The sequence below is a fragment of the Podarcis cretensis genome, assembly GCF_951804945.1.
Source record: "Podarcis cretensis genome assembly, chromosome: 8".
Lineage (NCBI taxonomy): Eukaryota > Metazoa > Chordata > Lepidosauria > Squamata > Lacertidae > Podarcis > Podarcis cretensis.
This window is the reverse complement of record NC_137177.1, coordinates 18,803,135-18,825,489: the sequence shown is the minus strand read 5'-3', so window position 1 is coordinate 18,825,489 and position 22,355 is coordinate 18,803,135. Positions and strand designations below refer to the sequence as shown.

General features: G+C 41.6%; 1 protein-coding gene across 1 annotated transcript; it reads right to left on the bottom strand.

Annotated features, from left to right (window-relative positions):
• Window positions 1–12: 12 nt before the first annotated feature.
• Window positions 13–21,363, bottom strand: LOC307223403 (uncharacterized protein; the record flags this gene model as incomplete). The annotated part of the gene is made up of 22 exons (XM_079989372.1): window positions 13–258; window positions 2,468–2,508; window positions 4,483–4,515; window positions 4,716–4,745; window positions 4,831–4,860; window positions 4,945–4,974; window positions 5,060–5,092; window positions 5,998–6,030; window positions 6,116–6,148; window positions 9,227–9,259; window positions 10,387–10,419; window positions 11,058–11,087; window positions 11,173–11,205; window positions 11,469–11,618; window positions 11,704–11,754; window positions 12,525–12,551; window positions 13,449–13,475; window positions 15,346–15,375; window positions 16,371–16,394; window positions 17,767–17,790; window positions 19,672–19,692; window positions 21,343–21,363. The coding sequence occupies 21 exons, from the start codon at window positions 21,361–21,363 to the stop codon at window positions 2,500–2,502; spliced, it is 735 nt and encodes a 244-aa protein (XP_079845498.1). The 3' UTR covers window positions 13–258; window positions 2,468–2,499.
• Between the last annotated feature and the right edge of the window lie 992 nt (window positions 21,364–22,355).

Genomic DNA, 22,355 nt, shown 5'->3' with positions numbered 1-22,355 from the left:
AAAGGCAAAGTGTTGTGATGTAATAACATATTTTTTATTTTACGGCAAAGCAACCAGTGTTCACGAGTCCTCCCTTACCCTGGGTTACAGTAAAGGCACCCAAAATCAACAGAAAGAACTACAGTTAGCAGACCCTGGTTAAAAGGAAGTTGTGGTTCACATTATGAAACCTGATTGGTAATAAAGTTGTGAAATTTGTAGAAGGAAAGCGTAGCGGCAGGCACTGAAGATTGTTCTCAGCGGATCCAGCTTGTCAATCTGAAAACAGTAATAAAAAACGAGTGAAAAAGGGTTGGGTATTTCCTACACGTGCATACATAAATTTCACCTTGTTTGCTAGTTAATGACTCAAGCACAAGAACACCACATCAAGTGTTAACATAACAGGTGAGGCAGCTGCCCTAAACATTTGGAGCCTATGGGATGAATAAGATGCTTTTATTTCACAGAGACTCAGGCTTAATTCCTCAACATCCTGACTAGGGAATGGGACTCGATGAACATGGCAGGAATTTCTTCTGAGGAAACAAGATACAGGATTGCATTGCACTTTACCTGCATAGCTCTTCTTTTGAAACAGACTTATCTACATTTCCAAGTTACATTTTTTCACATATCTGAAGAGACACGGGCATATGTGTTGTAAGATGCATACAAATATTTAGGGAGGCGACAGGAATAGCAGGCTGGTTTTGTACATACATTTTTTGTTGCGTGAGGCAGAGCAGCAAATGGAATTGCTCCCCAATTCAAGGTTTATAGTACCCAACGATACCCACCTTAGGTAGAAAAATCATCTTAGTGTGTCTCCCTCTCCCTAATTCTGATCTCTGGGGCCAGAACTTGTTATTTAAAAAAATTAATGGATAAAACAAATGATCCCCAAATCAAGACTTTTTCTTTGTCAGTAATTCCTGTGGAAGTCAGTAACGGGGAATCAGATATACATTGTGTCTTGACAAGATTCAGAAATATAAGTTTGCTTATGCTTTTTATATCATTATCTATTCAGGTTTTGGGGGGGGATTAACTAGCATTACTCTTATACGTATAAATATTTCCCTCTGTGTGTTAAAACATTACTCTGCACAATGTTTAAGCCCCACAGCACCTATGGACATGCAGTAAAAATTCAGGATCAGCAGGCTGTCATCTTGACATCAAACCTGACCCAAGAGGAGATGGGGATATTTGTAATAATATTATTTCCATTAATTTATTGCTCACCCTTCACCATGAAGTCCCTGGGTGGGTTACCACAACAAAAAATACAATATTTAAAAAGTTACAAGGAAATACAGACAAGAGAATAGGGTACTATAGGTGTTTCTTATTAGGTTCACAACAGTATAACCCACCCTGACACCCTCCAGGTAGCATTTAGGATTCACACCTAAATGCTTGATAGAAACTTCTGGTACAGAGAACAAAGTATGGCTAACAACAAATCTATGGTTTTTATTTGTTCTTTGAAGCTACAGCTATCTGAAATATGGGATCACCTTAAAATGGCACCGAGAACTGATGCTCTGAACTAAAAGATTATTCTTCAACTTGGAGGAAAATGTTATGAAAATGTTTTATAGATGGTACATTACACCGGTAAAATTGCAAAAATGTATAAGACATGTAATAAGTGTTGGAAATGTAAAGAAAAAGACGTTTTATCATATGTGGTGGGAATGTGAAAAGTGAAAAGTTTCTGGGAAGCGATATACAATGAATTGAAAAAGATGTTAAAATATACCAGAAGCTTTTCTTTTAGGGATTACAGGAAAGGAAATAAGAAGAAAGGATTGTAAACTTTTTCAGTATGCAGTTACAGCAGCAAGAATTTTATTGGCCCAGAAATGGAAACGAGGAAATACCGACAATAGAAAAATAGAGAATGAAACTGACAGATTATGCGGAATTAGATAAACTGGGAAAATTAGATATGTGCGAGACCAAAAGTTCATCGAAGACTGGGGAAAGTTTGTAGAATACCGGTATCTGAAAAGTGTATGTGATTGTGCAAACAACGCTAGTGGGGTTTCAAGAAGCACTGTAAAAGTTGAGATGTATTGTTAAAAAGAAATAGAAGGGGGAGGGAAGACAAATGGCAATACAAATGAAGGGAATGCGTACTGAAGAGATAAATATGGATGATTGCCAGAGAAGCTGAAGGAAGTCCAAAAAGAGATAATTTGTTAAAATTTGGATAAAATTGTATAATTGTGTTGGAAAATTAATAAAAAATTATTTGAAAAAAAAAGATTATTCTTCAACTCAAGTTTTGAAACATGCATATTGCAAATAGCCATCTATATTAAGCAGCTGGTATTTCACATTTTGCATTCCACTTCTTACAATCATTGCCAATAGTCCTATATACCCACACCCCAAGGTAACCCATATACGAATGTCTTTGGACAAACTAGCATAGTTTAGTCTCTCTTGGTGCAAAGGCAGCATCCTCTGTACTCACCTGAGTGTATTTCCCAGGTTGAATGGTCAGGTTTATGGTGCCTGGAAAAACAAAATGCAGGCAACCATCTCAGACCAAGTGCAAAACAACAAGAACGTTGATGCGCTTGAACTCACGGGGGGGAAATCACCATGTAATTGCTAGAAGGAGTGGGTGAGGGTGCATCATTAAGTCACTATTTTAGAATGCACTTGAAAAGATTAAGTAAGAGGCTAATGAGGACATCAAGTGGATCCTACAAATGATTGCATCCTGAAAAGGTACAGGAAATACTCAAGCTAGGCTTTTGAGGAGGAATGGATAGGGCAATAAGGGCATGGACATATAAGCATGTTGTAAAACAGGGAAAGTACACATTATAATAAGAAACAACTGGATCTGAGGAGAATCTGCTGTTTCTTTTTTTGAGTGGGTGTCAGGAATCTTTCACCGAGTGCTTCAGTTTGAAGGGGAAGTTTGCTTTTAAGAAGTCAAAGTATTTGGGTAGATTACAAGATCATTTCGAAATATCCATCTATTTCAAGCTTTAATTCATAAAGATTTAAAGAGAGCTTGAAACAGACGGGTCTTTCAAAACACAAAACCTTATTTTGTACTCCAAAACACTTCTTTTCTGTAACCACTGCAGATGTAATATTAATAACTTCCTGCCCCACAGCAGAGCGGGGGTGATTGTGTTCACAATTACGGCTGCTGTGAATGACCATTTTGTTCATCAGGTTTTATCTGAATCATTGCAGACTGTTCTTTTTTGCATTTCATTGTCATATGGCTATATTTCCCATATCCCCTTCCCCTTATTGCCACATATGTAACTGCCAACTGAAGATAACAGAGGCGCCAGGTTGCCCCCAAGTTTTAGGGGGGTCTGGGGTGCATCACGTGTGTGACATCTGGAGGAGCTGAGCACTGAAGCTGCCACACACCCACACACGTGCTGGGTCCCCTCAACACAGAAAGGGGCTGGGCCCCTTCTAACAAATATCAAGGGGGCTGCATTTGCTAAAGTGGAGTGACTCTAACCAGTGTGCCACAGTTAATCTCAATAAACTACTACTATCCCAAGTTGATGTTATTATGCTCATATTCACATGAGCATCCAGTCTTCCAGCTTATGCTGTTAATAGCTGCACCTGCCAGCTCACCTAAGGGGTAACTGAGCCACATCCAAATCACTTGTATCTCTTTGTTGGCTGCACAGTCCTTGCTGTTGGAAAGGAAAGTTTCTCTCCCAGTAAAAAACTGAATTTGTACTTCTGAAATTTAACTTTGTGTTCTCTGGAAAGTTACAATGGCTGTTCGCTGAAAGCTATAAAAGTGCATTGTACTGAGCTTTTCCCTGTATTACTGTACTTCAACACTACATAAGAGGGTGAAGGAAAAGAAAAGCTTTCGTTTCGGAAATGACGAATAATGAAAAGAATGCACTCCCATTTATGTCTAACTTGTTTCTAAGTGAAAGCAATGAAAACACATTAATTAATTGTTGAAATTAATTAAAACGATTCTGCTTCATTTCTGCCATTGCTTATTCATAGGAGGCATTCTTAAAACTGACAAGAAGCATTGCATTGTATTACTAAGAATGTTCTGTGGGGGGAACAGAGACCCTGAAGAACTCTGAAAGAGGCAAGACATAACACAACCCTAAAGTTGGTATACTTCTTTTCCTGAGTAAGAAGACCAAACATAGAGGATATAATTCCTGACCAATCACTAAATGCAAAAAACGATTGAAGTCTGAACATGATATATTTCTTTCACCTATATATGCAGGAATTTAAAAATTAAATATATAAGTGGTAGCCAATAAGAAGTATAAAAATGATTAAATGAACTTATGTACATTTTAGTACAGTGCCTAATAACAGAAATTGTTCTGAGCTCTAGCTGTGCTGACTGGGGCAAGACTGGGGGGCTCAGGATTTGCTGGTACTACCAGCACAGATTCCCCCTTCCTCATTGGACTGCTCAACCAGGATGCAAAATACTGCTTTTAGGAAATTAATACTCACAGGTTCCTGACTTTCAAAAGGTGGTGGAGGAGGCTGAAAGAGAAAAGGAAGGAAATGGTTCTATTTCAATGCAATGCAAGAGACGCAAAAATCCTGTTTGTAGGAAATTGATACTCACAGGTTGACTTCCGCCAGGTGGTGGTGGAGGCTGAAAGAGAAAAGGAAGGAAATGGTTCTATTTCAATGCAATGCAAGAGACGCAAAAATCCTGTTTGTAGGAAATTAATACTCACAGATGGACTTCCGGCAGGTGGTGGAGGAGGCTGAAAGGGAAAAGGAAGGAAATGCATCTGTTTCAAAGCAATGCAAGAGACGCAAAAATCCTGTTTGTAGGAAATTGATACTCACAGGTTGACTTCCGCCAGGTGGTGGTGGAGGCTGAAAGGGAAAAGGAAGGAAATGCATCTGTTTCAAAACACTGCAAAATATTTAGAATACTGTTTGTAAGAAATTGATACTCACAGGTTGACTTCCACCAGGAGGTGGTGGAGGCTGAAAGAGAAAAGGAAGGAAATGCTTTCATTTCAAAAACAAGTTGAATGATGTAAAATCCTGTTTCTAGGAAATTGATACTCACAGGTGGTGCATTTATTCCAGCTGATACCGAAGTCTGAAATAAAGGAAGGGAGGGAACGTTTGCGTTCCAAAACAATACACAAATATAAAATACTTATTGTAGGAAATCAAGTGCTTCTTCAGATTACTTGTTTATTGAGTGTTCATCCTGATTTGCTTCTTCAAAGCTTTTGCGAACTTTGCCTGGCCTTTATTGAGCATTTGTTCTGATTTGTCCGTAGGGCAGTTAAATGATAATGAGCATTCATCTTGCATTTATCCTGGTTTGCTCCCCCCCCCCCATCTTCCCATTTATCATTTCTTCCTTGCATTTCACTTTCCAAACCACAAAGAGTCAGGGTGTGTTCACATTAGCACCTTAAAGCATTTCACAGCACTTTCCATCTAGCTGTTGACATGAGCATGGCTTAGTTTCATAGGAATGGCTTAATCCAATGATCCTGAAACTCGTTTGAGAAACATTGCATCAAACGGCAATATTTCACATTTCAAATTACAGGGTGCCCATGCATTTAATATAATGTCATGTGAACATGGAATTAAAAAAAACCAGCACTGGTAATGAAGTGAATGTATGTATGATAAAAGGAAGTGTGGACACAGCCTCAAATTCTTTCATAAAGTGGATTTGTTGTGCTATAGAAAAAGAGGCCTTTAATGTACATTAATTACTCTGAGCTAAAATTCCACTACATGCCTGAATCCCTCCCCTCCTGTAAAATACTGACAGTCCAGAGGCACCTTTCACAAGAGGTGAAAGAGAAGGGAATGGGAATGCTTGTAAATCTGATTTGTAAGAAGTTAACGTTGCAGCCAGCCTCCTTATTTGGCATTCAACCTGAGCCATTTGCAGAAAAGTCATGGGGAGGTTGGAAAACAACATCAGTTGCTTATTGGGCAAAACATGTAGAATCCTGCTTGTAGGAAATGAATACTCACAGGTTGATCATTTCCACTGGGTGGAGGAGAAGGCTGGAAGAGAAAAGGAAGAACATGATTCCATTTCAAAAACAATGCAAATCATGCAGAATCCTGTTTCTAGGAAATTGATACTCACAGGTGGTCCATATCCTCCATATGGCGAGGGAGGCTGAAAGAGGGGGGTGGGAGGAAATATTTGCCTTTCAGAACAATACAGAAGCCATAAATTCCTGTTTGTAGGGAAATTAATACTCACAGGTTGCTGATTTTCACCAGCTGGTGAAGGCTGAAAGATAAAGGGAAAGAAATATTTATAGGGCATTCATTCTGATTTGTTTTCGGATAGGTAATAAAACATTGGGTCAAGCAAGTGTCACCCCACACTTTTCCTGTTACTTTCCTTATTGCAAAAAGTCCAGTTTGCACAGCAGTGGGGGAAAGATTCCTCTGCAAGGGCATCAAATCAATTTGTGCCACCTGAACTTGTCAGTATGTGAGTGAACCCCATTTAGCATTGGTCTGGAAGTAGCCTAATACTTACAGGCTGTCCGTATCCTGGATATGGCTGAGGATCCTGAAAGAGAAGGGGAAGGAAATTCTTGTACAGTGGTACCTCTGGTTACGCTTCGGGTTACGAAGGCCGCTAACCCAGAAGTAGCTGCTCCTGGTTGTGAACTTTGCCCCAGGATGCAAACCGAAATCACGCGCCAGAGGCGCACATGCAGCGGGAGACCCCATTAGCAAAAGTGCACCTCAGGATAAGAACGGTTTCAGCTTAAGAACGGACCTCCGGAATGAATTAAGTTCATAACCAGAGTACCACATGCAAATGATGTAGAATCACACTGGTAGGAAAATAATACTCACTTGTGGTCCATATATTCCTACTGATACGGAAGACTGAAACAAAGAAGGAAGGAAACGTTTACATTCCAAAACAATACACAAATGCAAAATATTTTTTGTTGGAAATCAAGTACTTCTCCAGATGACTTATTTATTGAATGTTCATCCTGATTTGCTTCTTCAAAGCTTTTGCGAACTGTGTCTGGCCTTTATTGAGCATTTGTCCTGCATTCATCCCAATTTGCTTGCCCCCCCCCCATCTTCCCATTAATAATTTTTTCATTGCATTTCACTTTCCAAACCACAAAGAATCAGGGTGTGTTCACATTACCACCTGAAAGCATTTCACAGCACTTTCCATCTAGCTGATGACATGAGCATAGCTTAGTGTCATAGGAATGGCTTAATCCAATTGTCCTGAAACTGGTTTGAGAAACAATACAACAAATGGTAATACAGAGGAACCTCAGTTTTTAAGTGTCTCTGAAGCCAAATGTTTCGGTTTTCGAACGCTGAAAACCCGGAAGTAATTGCTTCCGTTAACAAATGGCTTCCGAGGTGCGTTCTCAATTTTCTCCATTGAAATTGCAGACCGCCCATTGTGCCTCAGTTGTCGAATATTTCGGAAGTCAAATGGTCTTCCAGAATGGATTACATTCAACACCCAAGGTTCCACTGTATTTCACATTTCAAATTACAGGGTGCCCATGCATTTAATATAATGTCATGTGTATATGCAATAAAAAAAACCAGCACTGGTAATGAAGTGAATGTATGTATGATAAAAGGAAGTGTGGACACAGCCTCACATTCTTTCATAAAGTGGATTTGTTGTGCTATAGAAAAAGAGGCCTTTAATGTACATTAATTACTCTGAGCTAAAATTCCACTACATGCCTGAATCCCTCCCCTCCTGTATTTACTGACAGTCCAGAGGCACCCTAATACAGAAGAGGAGAAAGAGAAGGGGATGGGAATGATTGCAAAACTGATTTGTAAGAAGTTAAGGTTGCAGCCAGCCTCCTTATTTAACATTCAGCCTGAACCATTTGCAGAAAATTCGTGGGGAGGTTGGAAAACAACATCAGTTGTTTATTGGGCAAAACATGTAGACTCCTGCTTGTAGGAAATGAATACTCACAGGTTGATCATTTCCACTGGGTGGAGGAGGAAGAGAAAAAGAAAAAAATGCTTCCATTTCAAACACAATTCAAATGATGCAGAATCTTGTTTCTAGGAAATTGATACTCACAGGTGGTCCATATGGTCCATATGGTGGTGGAGGCTGAAAGAGAAGGAAGGAATGTTTGTTGGGCATTTGTTATGGTTTGTTTGCTGGGAGGTTATAAAAGAGTGTGTCAAGCTAGTGTCATCCCACACTTTTCCTGTTACTTTCCTTATTGCGTGGACAGGCGGAGTCCCCAGATCCCGAGTGGTCCCCCCCGTCATGTGGAATAACGACTCTAGACAACGTGCTATGGGATTAAATTGGCCACAACTTTATTAAATTTCAAATGTGGGTAGACCTTGGCTCAGGCATTGGGCGTTCTCCCTCCCTAGTCCCCAGCCGGGGACCTAGGGAGCATCAGGGTTATCCAGTGTGTGTGGGGGGGGATGGGCCGGCTCTGGAGAACATATGTTCAAGCAGAGATAGCCGCCCCCGTTACGCCGCCGCAGGGGAGAGCAATGACGACCTTTCGGCGTACGGCCAAAGCCTCCCTTCAAAAACCCCTTTAACGGGGAACCCTGGTATCGCCGCCGCAAAGAGGAAGATGGACTAAAGGATTCCGCCCAAGGCCTGATACCGCCAAAGTTGTGACGTTTTGCTACGGGAAAGGCGAAACCTGCCAATGCAGGGAAATTCCTTTCCGGCCCTTCAACAGCGACCTTATCGTAGCAGCGCCCGCATACCTGTGGAGACAGGTTAACCTGCAAAACCTATGAAGAAAAGTTAACCTGCAAAAGAAGACATTAACTGAGGGTGGGTAGGGTGGGAGAAGCTCTGGAGCCAAGTGAGGATTAACAATTAAGATCCACCCTCTATTGTGTGGGCAGGTAATGCCTCCCCTTACCTGGCCTGGTTTCCCTGGCAACGCTTCCCCCAGGTGGGATTGGGCAACTCACTGGGGTAGGCGGGGACCTCCAGGTATCCCACCTGAGGGAAGGCAAAGCCTATGCTGATGGGGCCACTCCAGATCCAGGGCTGCACGCGTCCACGCAAAAGGCGCCCCCCGTTTTAAGTGGGGAGCGGTCATTGCAAACAGTCGAATTTGCAGAGGGGTGGAGGAAGGAATGTTGTGCAAGGGCATCAAATCAATTTAATTGTTCATCCTGAACTTGTCGGTATGTGACTGAACCCCATTCAAAAATAGCATCTGTCTGGAAGTAGCCTATTACTTACAGGATGTCCATATGCTGGATATGGCTGAGGACCCTGAAAGAGAAAGGGAAGAAAATGCTTGCATTCCAATACAATTTAAAAAAACTTAAAATCTTTTTCTAAGAAACTAATATTCACAGGCTTTCCATTTCCTTGATTTGGTGGGGGAGGAGGCTAAAAGAGAAAGGGGAGGAAATGTTTCTATTTCAAAAACAATGCATGTTGGTAAGTAAATAATTTGGTTCAAAATTGGGAAAGGAGTACAGCAAGGCTGTATATTGTCCCCCTGCTTATTTAACTTATATGCAAAATTCATCATGCGAAAGGCTGGGCTGGATGAATCCCAAGCCAGAATTAAGATCGTCGGAAGAAATATCAACAACCTCAGATATGCAGATGACACAACCTTGATGGCAGAAAGTGAGGAGGAATTAAAGAACCTTTTAATGAGGGTGAAAGAGGAGAGCGCAAAATATGGTCTGAAGCTCAACATCAAAAAAATGAAGATCATGGCCACTGGTCCCATCACCTCCTGGCAAATAGAAGGGGAAGAAATGGAGGCAGTGAGAGATTTTACTTTCTTGGGCTCCATGATCACAGCAGATGGTGGCAGCAGTCACGAAATTAAAAGACGCTTGCTCCTTGGGAGAAAGGCGATGGCAAATCTAGACAACATCTTAAAAAGTAGAGACATCACCTTATCAACAAAGGTCCGTATAGTAAAAGCTATGGTTTTCCCAGTAGTGATGTATGGAAGTGAGAGCTGGACCATCAAGAAGGCTGATCGCTGAAGAATTGATGCATTTGAATTATGGTGCTGGAGGAGACTCTTAAGAATCCCATGGACTGCAAGAAGATCAAACCTATCCATTTTGAAGGAAATCAGCCCTGAGTGCTCACTGGAAGGACAGATCGTGAAGCTGAGGCTCCAATACTTTGGCCACCTCATGAGAAGACAAGACTCCCTGGGAAAGACCCTGATGTTGGGAAAGATTGAGGGCACAAGGAGAAGGGGACGACAGAGGACGAGATGGTTGGACAGTGTTCTCGAAGCTACAAACATGAGTCTGACCAAACTGCAGGAGACAGTGGAAGACAGAAGTGCCTGGCGTGCTCTGGTCCATGGGGTCATGAAGAGTCGGACATGACTAAACGACTAAACAAAGGTAAATAATACTCACAGGTTGTCCATATATTCCAAATGATACCGAAGACTGAAAGAAAGAAGGAAGAAAACATTTGCATTCTAAACCTATACAAATATAAAATACTTTTTGTAGGAAATCAAGTGCTTCTCCAGATTACTTGTTTATTGAGTGTTCATCCTGATTTGCTTCTTCAAAGCTTTTGCAAACGGTGCCTGGCCTTTATTGAGCATTTGTTCTGATTTGTCCGTAGGGCAGTTAAATGATAATGAGCATTCATCTTGCATTTATCCTGGTTTGCTCCCCCCCCCCTTTTCATCTTCCCATTTATCATTTATTTCTTCCTTGCATTTCACTTTCCAAACCACAAAGAGTCAGGGTGTGTTCACATTAGCACCTTAAAGCAGTTCACAGCACTTTCCATCTAGCTGTTGACATGAGCATGGCTTAATCCAATGATCCTGAAACTCGGTTGAGAAACAATGCATCAAACGGTAATGTTTCACAACAAATTGCAGGGTGCCCATGCATTTAATATATTGTCATGTGAATATAGAATTAAAAAAACCAGTACTGGAAATGCAGTGAATGTATGATCAATGGAAGCATGGACATAGCCTCAAATTCTTTTATAAAGTGGATTTGTTGTGCTATAGCAACAGAGGGCAAAATATAAAGAATCCTGCTTGTAGGAAATTAATACTCACAGGTTGATCATTTCCACTGGGTGGAGGAAGCTGGAAGAGAAAAGGAAGAAAATGCTTCCATTTCAAAAACCATGCAAATCATGCAGAATCTTGTTTCTAGGAAACTGATACTCACAGGTGGTCCATATGGTCCATATGGTGGTGGAGGCTGAAAGAGAAGGAAGGAATGTTTGTTGGGCATTTGTTATGGTTTGTCTGCTGGGAGGTTATAAAATAGTGTGTCAAGCTAGTGTCATCCCACACTTTTCCTGTTACTTTCCTTATTGCAAACAGTCCAATTTGCAGAGGGGTGGAGGAAGGAATGTTGTACAAGGGCTTCAAATCAGCTTTAACTGTGCAACCTGAATTTGCTAGTTTGTGAGTGAGCCCCATCCAAAAATAGCATCAGCCTCGAAGTGGCCTAATACTCACAGGCAGTCCATATCCTGGATATGGCTGAGGACCCTGAAAGAGAAAGGAAAGTAAATGCTTGCATATAAAATAAAAAGACTTAAAATCTTGTTCTAAGAAACTAATACTCACAGGCTGTCCATTTCCTTGATTTGGTGGCGGAGGAGCAGGCTAAATGAGAAAGGGAAGGAAATGCTTACATTTCAAAAACAACCCAAATGATGTGAAATCCTGTTGGTGGTAAATTAATACTCACAGCATATAAATATACGGCTGCTCCTGGATTCTGCTGAGGTTGTTGGGGAGGCTGAAGAAGAAAAGGAAGGAACTGTTTGCATCATTTTCATTTCTGAGAAACTGGTGTATAAATTAAGGGTGCAGCTAAACCTATGGATTTTACCTCCATTTGTCTGCCGTTTGTTACTTACATGATAGGCCAAACATGCGGAAGGCAAGTCCCAATGAAATATGGCTATACTTGGTGTTTATAACATTTGTTTTGTACTATTTCAGATTCACTGTGTAGTCTCTGTGAACCCTGTTTTTTTATATTTTTTTCATTTTCCTTTATTTCATATTCCTTACTGGATTGTTATTTTAGCTTCATAATAAAGTCTTGGTTAAAAAAAAAGATGATGCAATAACAGCTTTTTAATGATGAGTTCTGTGAAGAACACGGGTATCATGCAAGAGTTTGTAAGGTGATGGGTTGCCCGTGACATGTACCAGAAAGTAGGGGGCATACTTGTTTAATAGAGTCAATTGGAGCATGTTATTCCAAATAAATATTTTAGGCAAGCCCAGTCTAAATATAAGCACCCAGAGAAATTTGGATTCCCCCCGCTTCAGGGCTGGATTCCTTTGCCATATAACACACTTTTTACTCCAAAAATGAAATATCCTGAGACATGAGGAAGTGATGGATTGCTGCTAACAAGTCCAAACGCCTCTTAGGCACATGGAAATAACTTTTCAACTCTTTGGATCATGTGCAGCTCTATGACTTATATATATGGTAGCTCACTTAGCTACCATAGGATATGAAACAAGGCGGCAAACCAAATTTGTCATACTCACCTGTTGTTGGTAAGAACCAGCGTTACTCTACAGAAACAGTAATTTAAAAAGTTTTGTTAGTTTTCTAATAAACGTTTGTTTGTTTTATTTTTTAAAAAAAGCATGGCAGAAGTCCAGGCATTAGGCGCGTGTGTCAACCACAAGATATGCCTTGTATCTTTGGGAGGCAGCTTGATCTGTTTCAGCGTCTTTATAATTCAACTTGGGATCAGGACCAAATACAGTCTCTTAAAAGCAAGGCCCAACTTTTCCCCATTCACTATAAAGTGGGACCTCAGGTTAAGAACTTAATTCGTTCCAGAGGTCCGTACTTAACCTGAAACTGTTCTTAACCTGAAGCATCACTTTAGCTAATGGGGCCTCCTGCTGCTACTGCACCGCCGGAGCACGATTTTTGTTCTCATCCTGAAGCAAAGTTCTTAACCTGAAGCACTATTTCTGGGTTAGCGGAGTCTGTAACCTGAAGCATATGTAACCTGAAGCGTATGTAACCCGAGGTACCACTGTAATAGGTGCTATAATAGGTGCTATAATTCACTATAATAGGCACTATAATAGGGGAATCTAAAAACAGCTATGTTTGTATTTTCACCCCTTTTCAAGGCAGCAGATAGAATTTGCTAGCATATTGTAGGTGCACATGATCTGATTCCGTATAAGGCAGTGGTGGCCTCTTGAATGATCTTCTCATGGATAGGATAATTTTTTTAAAAAAAGAACTCCAACATTTTGTCCCTAACAGTGTACATATAGTACATGTGAATTGGTCATAAGAAAAGTAATAAACAAAGAAGCCAGGAGTTGTTTGTTGTGCTTTATGCACAAATGTTTACTTTAATGCAATTATTATTATTAGTCAAATTTATATACCACCCTTCATCAAAAGATCTCAGGAAATCAGGAAAGAAAATTGGCACCTCTTACCTGGAACGGCCATTGATAGCGGTTATTCTTGAAAGAAAAAGATAAGAAACAAATGAAGAGTTAATTACTTCAGTTCCTTAAGAGAGCTATTGTGAAAAGATGGAGGTATTCTGTGTCCTGAGTTCTCAAATCCAGGAGGTGGAGAGATGGGCTGTTCTGAACAAGGTTGCACTCTCCTAGAAGCAGCAAGTCCATAGCTTGGAGGTTCTCCTGTATCCAGCGCTCTCACCGGAGGCTCAGGTGGCCTCATTGGCTAGGATTGCCTTCTCCAGTTTCAGCTGGTTCCCCAGCTCTGGCCCCATTTTGCCCACTGTGCTATGTACTCTGTTAACTTCCAGCCTGGACTGTTGTGATGTGCTCTAGGTGGGGCTGCTTTTGAAGACGACTTCAATTGGTTCAAAATGAAGCCAGATTGCTGGCTGTTTCATTGTACAACATTTGCATTGGTTGCCAGTTTGTTCCCAGCCCCAAACGAAGGTCTCACACTAGTGTTTAATGCTCGAAAGAACTTGGGCCCCAAATATCTGAAAGAACACCTTCTTCCTTACAGTCCCTCTCAAGTATTAAGTTCTGCAGAGAGAGACCTCTTGGTAGTTTCATCACCTTCAGAAGCTCAGTGGTGGTGAGCGAGAAAAGGCATTCTCAGACCATGGCAGCCCCTAAGTTCTGAAATTCCCTCCCCACAGAGGTGCATCTGGTACCTTCACTAAACAGTTCTTGAAGAATCCTGGAGACACTTCATTCTACCCTTGTCTTAGACACTTGAGATCTATATTTTTGGGACCCACTCTATCATTATGATTGTAATATGTTTTAAATTGTTTTTAACATTTTTTTTCAATTGCTGGGACCTGCCCTAGGACCTTGGGTTGGAGGGCAGGTAATAAATAATTTAAATAATTTTCTTCATCGTTGCTTTCATTAAATGGGGTTATTTTACCCATTGTGCACTGGTAAACCTGAGTTCCTCACCAACGCTTTTATAGCCATTTCCCCCCTGAATTGGTACCATTTGTTCTCTCAGATACTCTGCAAAATCCAAACAATACTGGTCGCAAACATTTTAACCGCATATTGCCTTCCTATATTTTTAAAAATACTCATTGATTGTGATTTATTTGGGTTCAGACAGTATTGTTGCAGTACAATATTTGTATCACAGACTGGTATAATACCTTGCCTCCTCTTGCTATCATTTTGCCCAGTGCCTTTTTTTCAGGGGGTACTCAATGGTACCTCTTTTTGTTGTTGTTAAAAAGTGTGACACATACCGTAACAACTTTGCGGTGAGTACCAGCACCTATTATTCTAGGGGGAAATGCGCCAATGTTGCCATATACAGTACCTTGTCAGCAATCACCAGTCTTTTATACAAAGATTGTACTGCAACATAAACACTATAACATCTAAACAAGTCTGGCAGCTTTTCCAGAGGATGGCTGGAAAAACTGTGTACCTTCTGCCCACTTGTTATGTGAGATCCAATACCTTTTCTCAAAGAATTTGATTCGACAGCTGCATGTACATTTCCAATTACCGTGAACTAAAATCAAACAGATTTTTGATCCCCGATGTGTTTGAATGTTTCAACCGCAGCATCTTTGGCAAACCGATTCCCTCTGTTCTTTTAGAAAGACGCAAATGCCCAATTCCTTTGCCTGCAGCCAATTCATTGACCATGCCCAGGAGTATCAAAGTCAACCTGACAAATCCAACATATCCGGTGACCGTGGTAGTATGTGACCTTTTCATTCTCTGGGACAAAAAGCTGTGGAATTGCTCTAGCTGCAAACTTAAGAAGAGAACTGGAAGGCTCTTCACATTCATGCCAAACCTTGCTTGCCTTTGAAATAGCAAAATTGCGAACATCCTTCCCCCCCCCCCCGGCAGTACTTACATTTTGAGAATTCTTTCTAGAAAACGCTTCCTATAAAATAAAAAGGGGGGGCAGTAGGAGTTACTTTAAGTAGCACTTCATTAACATGATTCCTAAGGTAGCAGAAAGGTGCCCATTATTTCAGGGCCCATTGGGTTTTCTGTGGATTCTGTTTCTTCCGATTCAGCAGGAGGTTTCCCCAGGGAAAGTGGCGGAACAAAAACAACAAACAGCCACCTCTCAAATTTGTGACTTGAAATCACTTGAAATCATGGGACAAATGAAACTGTGGATGGGCCCTCAATGACAAGAAATAGACCTGTCATATTTTCTGAGAACAAACACCACCCATGGTTGGATAACTCTACCCAGGAATTTTGCATAGGCAGGAAACATCTGTCTGGCTGTGTTGGAGACATGGGGTCTTGTGTGCTACCCCTTTCCCACTGTGGTAACATTAAGACCTGTTGAACTACAACTCCCATCAGCCTCAGCCAGCACAGCCATATTTATGTATTGGAATGACTGGTTTAATTTCAGTAGGTTGCTAGAAATTCTTAACTTTTACAGATTTAGCTAAAAATTTTATACATGCAAGCCTGAGAATCAGTCTCATTGAACTCAGTGGATCTTAGCATTAATTTTAAGTTACAAAATGCATAAATAATTTGACGTATGTATGCTTGCATAATTTGTGTCTGCCATTGTTAGTTTTTGTGGTGGTTTTTGATCAGCTGTGTTATAGTGTTATAGGACAAATACAATGCCGAAAATAGGTTACCGGTATTTCTGAGTATTTTATCTTTGACCCAAAAGTTTACATGGGTACATACATGGCTAATCAGATATTTAAATCAAGGTTTCACTACTCCAGTTCTGTCATTCTATATATCACACTGGCTCAAATCCAGTCCAGTACCAATCTTTACACACACACACACACACACACACACACACTCCGTTACTCAAACCCTTGGCTCAGGATGAGACACTGAAATTATACGAATCTGTTAATATAGAAAGCATTTTCCATATACTGTACTTACTTTTACTCTTTCTATGAGCTCCATCTATAAGGAAAAAGGAATAAATTATTCAGAGTTTCTTAACTTTGTAAGTGCGAACAAGACATCCTTCTGGATCTCTTGGTGGGTTTTGTTATCACTAAATATGGTTACCTTCTAGATAGAGGGTCTTTAGGGATTAGGGGTACTGTATTTCAGCCATCCTACTCCAACGTAGATAACATATCCCAGAAGGCAACACTGAGGAATTACTGAGGAATTCCATTATACAATGGGACATTTCAGGATTTCACAGTGGTCTCCAAGTTTTTTAACATCTATGTACAATAGCTGAGCCCTGCTTCTCAGAACAAATTCCTGGGTTTGGAATTACTTAACTCTAAATCTGTGTCTTTTGCACCTAGTTCTATTTGGTGGTCTTGGGATTCTAGCGGAAGCAAAGCCATGTCTGAGTTAGAGGAGCATTCAGATGTAAACTCCTCCACCCACCACTTGTAGCCTGAAGTGGGACAGCCCTATTTGATTCCACCGAATGTATAAACTGCCCCAGGGCCGGCGGTGGGAAGAGAGATAAGGGGTGGTTTGTGACATGATCATATGAGAGTGCTAGATGTGAAATAGTTAAACAAGTTACCCAATCAGAACCTGGGGGGGGGGCATGTGGAGTCAGAGGGACTATAAAACCAGCTCAGGAAGGGGCAAAAGGGGAGTTTGTTGGGAATTGGGTGGTTGGTTGGAGTGGGAGTGAATTGGGATAGAGCCTGTGGGTAAGTTGAGTTAGTGTAGCGAAATAGGCTGAGTCAGGAACAATTAGGAACTAGGAAGACAAGTAAATATCTGAGAGGTGGTTAAGTGAGTGAGAGCAGGTAACGGAAGTTATAGGTCTGGATAGGCACCCTATGATTGTAATTGACTGATACCATTTATGAAACCACACACTTCTTAAACTGCAATAAATAAACAGAAGTTTATGTTCCAATTTAACCCTGACTGGACTCAGTATTGTACCAGGTAGGGCCTGGGTGGTGGCAGTGATAAATAAAGTGGTGGCACAGGGATCAATAGATGGTGAAATGTCCGGGGACCCTGTGTGATCGCCACATGGTTTATATCCACTCATATTACATTTTTATCTCACTTTTCTTCAATGAAGAGGGTTCGTTGCTTCAACTCTCTAAGGTAGACCAGGCTAAGAGAGAAGTAATGTAAGGAGTACTGTGGCTCAGATTTGGATCCTGGTCATCTCACTTCAGGTCTTGACATGCTGCCTGGTATACCAGACTTTAAATATATACAGTATATATATTTTAGCCCAGTAGCTGTCTTTACAACTTTTCATTCCGCTTAACACGTCTCAGTATTGGGCACTAAGATTATATGAAACAACCAGAGAAGAAAATCCTTTCCATTTACTTACCGGCATCTGGAATAATCTTTTCATCTGGAGGGGAAAGAATGTAGGTTATTCAAAGAGGAGAGATTCCAAACATGGGGTTAAGATGGTAAACTCACATCCAGAACCAAAAATGCAGCTTAGGGACCTGCCCCACCCACCTTCTCTGTGTTCTACAGCCAGGCCATTCATAACTTTAGGCAAAGTGAGGTAGCCACTTCAAACGTCAGGTCTTGGGTGTCACGAAAAGGTAGAAATTGTTGGTAGAGGAGGGAGAGACACACATCTGGTGCTCTGCCTCAGCCAGGAAAATGTCTATAGCAAGCCCTGCCTAAGGCCCCGATCCAGCAACTCGTACAGCAAGGGCTGCAATGCACACCTGCAAGCCAGGTGGGATCTTCAACAATATGAGAAAGGAGAACCTCAGTTTAGCCTCTCCATCTCCAAAGCTGCCAGTTGGCTCTAAGGATAAATATATCAAGGAAGCTACATGTGTGGAATCAGCCGTGTATGTTGTGCACAGCACCCATTCCCACGTAAGTATTGCATGCTTCCACACACTGAGCTAGCAAGGTGCCCCTCCTAGGACATCCCTGGAGGAAGGCAGGGGTCAGTTCCCCCATTTACAATTTCAGCAGAAGCATGTTGGGGGTCAGGGAGACCCCATGTCTGTCTCGAAAACTCTCCCCAAGCAGCCCTGCAAGAATAACGATGAGCTTTAAACTGTGGCAGTCGTGAAAACAAATAGCACCATGACCCACCAGAGAAGGAAGTAACAACTCCTGCTTTGTACATGTTAGCGACTTAAAATGCAACAAGGTTATTCTCACCAACCCACTGTGTTTCATGTCGCATTAGCACGTTGCTGTACATGCTAAAGAGGAGGCCGGGATGTCTTCACCCAATGCACATTCTTTGTTTGGCATCCCTGCTGCTTTAAGCCCACTACCTCACTCCTATTCACGAAGCTGTCACCTGTGCATTCACAACAGCTGCCCCAAAATCTAAACAGCCCAGCTTAGGTGCAAAAGGCATGTGGCTGCCATTTTCAAATCGGATAGAAGCTAGTTTGAGAGGAGGTGCGTCAAATGGCAGTATATCTCAAGAAGCTACAGGACAGATAGGTGGATGTGGCTAATCTCAAAAACCAGCAGCAGGGGTACAATCAAGCCAGACTAAATGGCAATGTGTACACAGCCCAGGTTTCTCTCTTATGGCTTTTTAAATGGGAATTTGTCACACATCATTGTGTTGTGCCCACTCTTTCTTAAGGTATAGGTGCATATTCTGTGCCTGTCTCATCTGCCAACAGACCACTAGCCTAGAAAATTTTCTTCTGGGACGCTCCGAAGGTAAAATTCTACACCCAATGTCTTTTTGGACTAAGTTACATTGAACTCAGTGGGGCTTACTTTATTTATCTATTTATTGCATATGCATCCTGAGAGGGAATACGTAGGATTCCATTGTTAGAGTGCAATTGGTTTGAATCTCCACAATGGAGTGAGCTCCCGTTGCTCTGTCCCAGCTCCTGCCAACCTAGCAGTTCGAAAGCACGCCAGTGCAAGTAGATAAATAGGTACTGCTGTGGCAGGAAGGTAAGCGGTGTTTCCGTGCACTCTAGTTTCCATCACGGTGTTCCATTGCACCAGAAGCGGTTTAGTCATGCTGGCCACATGACCCAGAAAGCTGTCTGTGGACAAACGCCAGGTCCTTCGGCTTGAAAGTGAGATGAGCGCCGCAACCCCATAGTCGCCTTTGACTGGACCTAACTGTCCAGGGATCCTTTAACTTTACCTTTTACCTATAAGCACATATAACTTGGGAGCTGCATTGAAATCAAGGGGACTGGGATATAAGTGTCAACTTAATGCAGAAATCACAATGCTAGGTACATTTTTTTAAAAAAACAACAACAAAACATTTTACCCAATTTGGGCTGTCGTCAGTCTACAAAAAAAGAAAGAAAGAAGTTAATTGATATTGTTGCTCTCCACATCAAAGATGAAACTGTTTAAGTGTACAGATCTTTGAGCACACTCTTAGTTATTGGAAGCAACCCCCAATAAAATTAAAAGAGCTTATTATGTTTTGGTCATAGAGCTGAGCCAGAATTCCTCAGAAGATTCTTTTTCCAAGAACATTTTTGAGATTTATTTTTTTCTCACCCACCCAAGCTCAGAAAAGTAGGCCATTTTGCATAATTTTCTGCACACACTTTATCAAGTGTTAAGAGGCCATCTGCACACAACTCTAATTTAGCATCTAAGGAAGGCCTACAAAAGTAAGTCCATCAACTTCAATCTCACCCTATTGTATTTATTTTATTGTTTCGCCTGTTACTAGCCTGATACGATCTTTGCGTATTCTCTATAGTATGTGCTCTTTTACCTTCCAAAATTACAGTTTCAGGGGGGCTTTGTTTTAAAAAAGGGGGGCACAATTAACTCGACCTATATACAGTGGTACCTCAGGTTAAGTACTTAATTCGTTCAGAAGGTCCGTACTTAACCTGAAACTGTTCTTAATTTTAAGCACCACTTTAGCTAATGGAGCCTCCTGCTGCCGCCGCGCCGTCGCAGCACAATTTCTGTTCTCATCCTGAAGCAAAGTTCTTAATCTGAAGCACTATTTCAGGGTTAGCAGAGTCTGTAACCTGAAGCGTGTGTAACCTGAAGCATATGTAATCCGAGGTACCAGTGTAGTGGCAATATGTTGCATATAGTGTCTTTTAAAACTACAGAATTTGTATTTTTGCTGTGTTGTTGCCTTTCAATCTTCTGTTTGAGGGACTCTCAAACCAGTCCAGTCCAGTTTAAAGAAAAAGTACTGCTAAAAGGGAAAGCAGATATTTTGAAGTAGCCCACAGACATCAGACTGAGCAGACACACAGGCCACCTGGCCACAATCTTCCCCAAGATTGTGATCTCTAATTTCCAACTCTACAAATAAATGATCTCTACAAATAAATTAGAGAAATGATCTCTAATTTCCAACTCTACAAATAAATTATGCAGGTCTGTATCATCTTTTTTTGTGATATGTAAGTAGCAACCTTAGCACAAGGCATTGTACCCAGGATTATACATGCTTAACTTAGATCCAATAATTGAAGAGGGAAAGAAAGGACACAATAATTCTCTGTGTGTGTCCATGTGCATGAATATGAAAGGGATGGATCATAAGCTCACATATTCAAGGTGCTGGCCCAAAGAAAGGACAAGGAGAAGAGAATACAATCAAAGAAACGAAACCTGTCATACCTGTTTCCTTCCGCGGTACCAACCAAACTACAAGAAGGAAGGGGGGGGGGATAGATGTTATTTTTTTCCTATTGGCTTCCGCATGAGAAATTAAACTGATACAACCTTTGCACATTTCCCCCTGCATGTGCACACTTTCTCCTCCAAAACATACAGTTTCACAACCAGAAAAAAACGAGACTTATCACAGTCACTTGGCTTAAACTGCTGAAATGAAGAAACCTGAAGCTGGGATGGGGGGGGGGGAGGCAGGGATGGATTTGTGAGTGGAAGGATGGTGAGCGCAGTTATACTCAGAACCGGGAGGAGCCAGAAGTGGAGGCAGAACAGTGCTTACCGGACCTCCTGCCAATGGCATTGCTGTGTCTTACCAGGAGGGAGAGGGTTGAGGTGGCAGGGAGGTTGGCAGGAGCTCCAGGTTTGCTCAGCTGGTTTGTTTGCATCACACAGTTCTCCCCTCTCCCTTGCAGTCTCCAAGTAAGGTGCAAGTACACTGGCAATAAGAGGTCAGGTAAGTACCGTATTTTTTGCTCTATAAGACTCACTTTTTCCCTCCTAAAAAGTAAGGGGAAATGTGTGTGCGTCTTATGGAGCGAATGCAGGCTGTGCAGCTATCCCAGAAGCCAGAACAGCAAGTGGGATTGCTGCTTTCACTGCGCAGCGATCCCTCTTGCTACTCTGGCTTCTGAGATTCAGAATAATTTTTTTCTTGTTTTCCTCCTCCAAAAACTAGGCGCGTCTTGTGGTCTGGTGCGTCTTATAGAGCAAAAAATACGGTACCCTTGCCTCTCTGCACAGACCACTACTGCTCAGAACAAATTCTGAGATGTGGAATTACAGTCGTACCTTGGAAGTCTGTTCGACTTTCAAAACATTCGGAAACCGAAGTGTGGCTTCTGATCGGCTGCAGGAGGTTCCTGCAGCCAATCGGAAGCTGCGGCAGCCCCATCGGACATTCGGCTTCCCAAAATAGTTCACAAACCGGAACAGTCACTTCCAGGTTTGCGATGTTTGGGAGCCAAAATATTTGGGAACTAAATTGTTTGACTTCCAAGGCACGACTGTATTTATTTCTAAGTGCATGTCGTTGGTGCCTGGTTCTGTTTGGTGGCTCCTGCGATTCTAGTAAAAACAAAGTAGATCCCAACAGCCTAAACGAGGCTTCCTCAACCTCAGCCCTCCCTACAACTCCCATGATCCCTAGCTAGCAGGACCAGTGGTCAGGGATGATGGGAATTGTAGTCTCAAAACATCTGGAGGGCCGAGGCTGAGGAAGCCTGGCCTAAAGTCTGCCAATTCCCAAGTTAGAGGATCATTCCAATTTAACTCTCTGTTTCTCAAAGAATACTG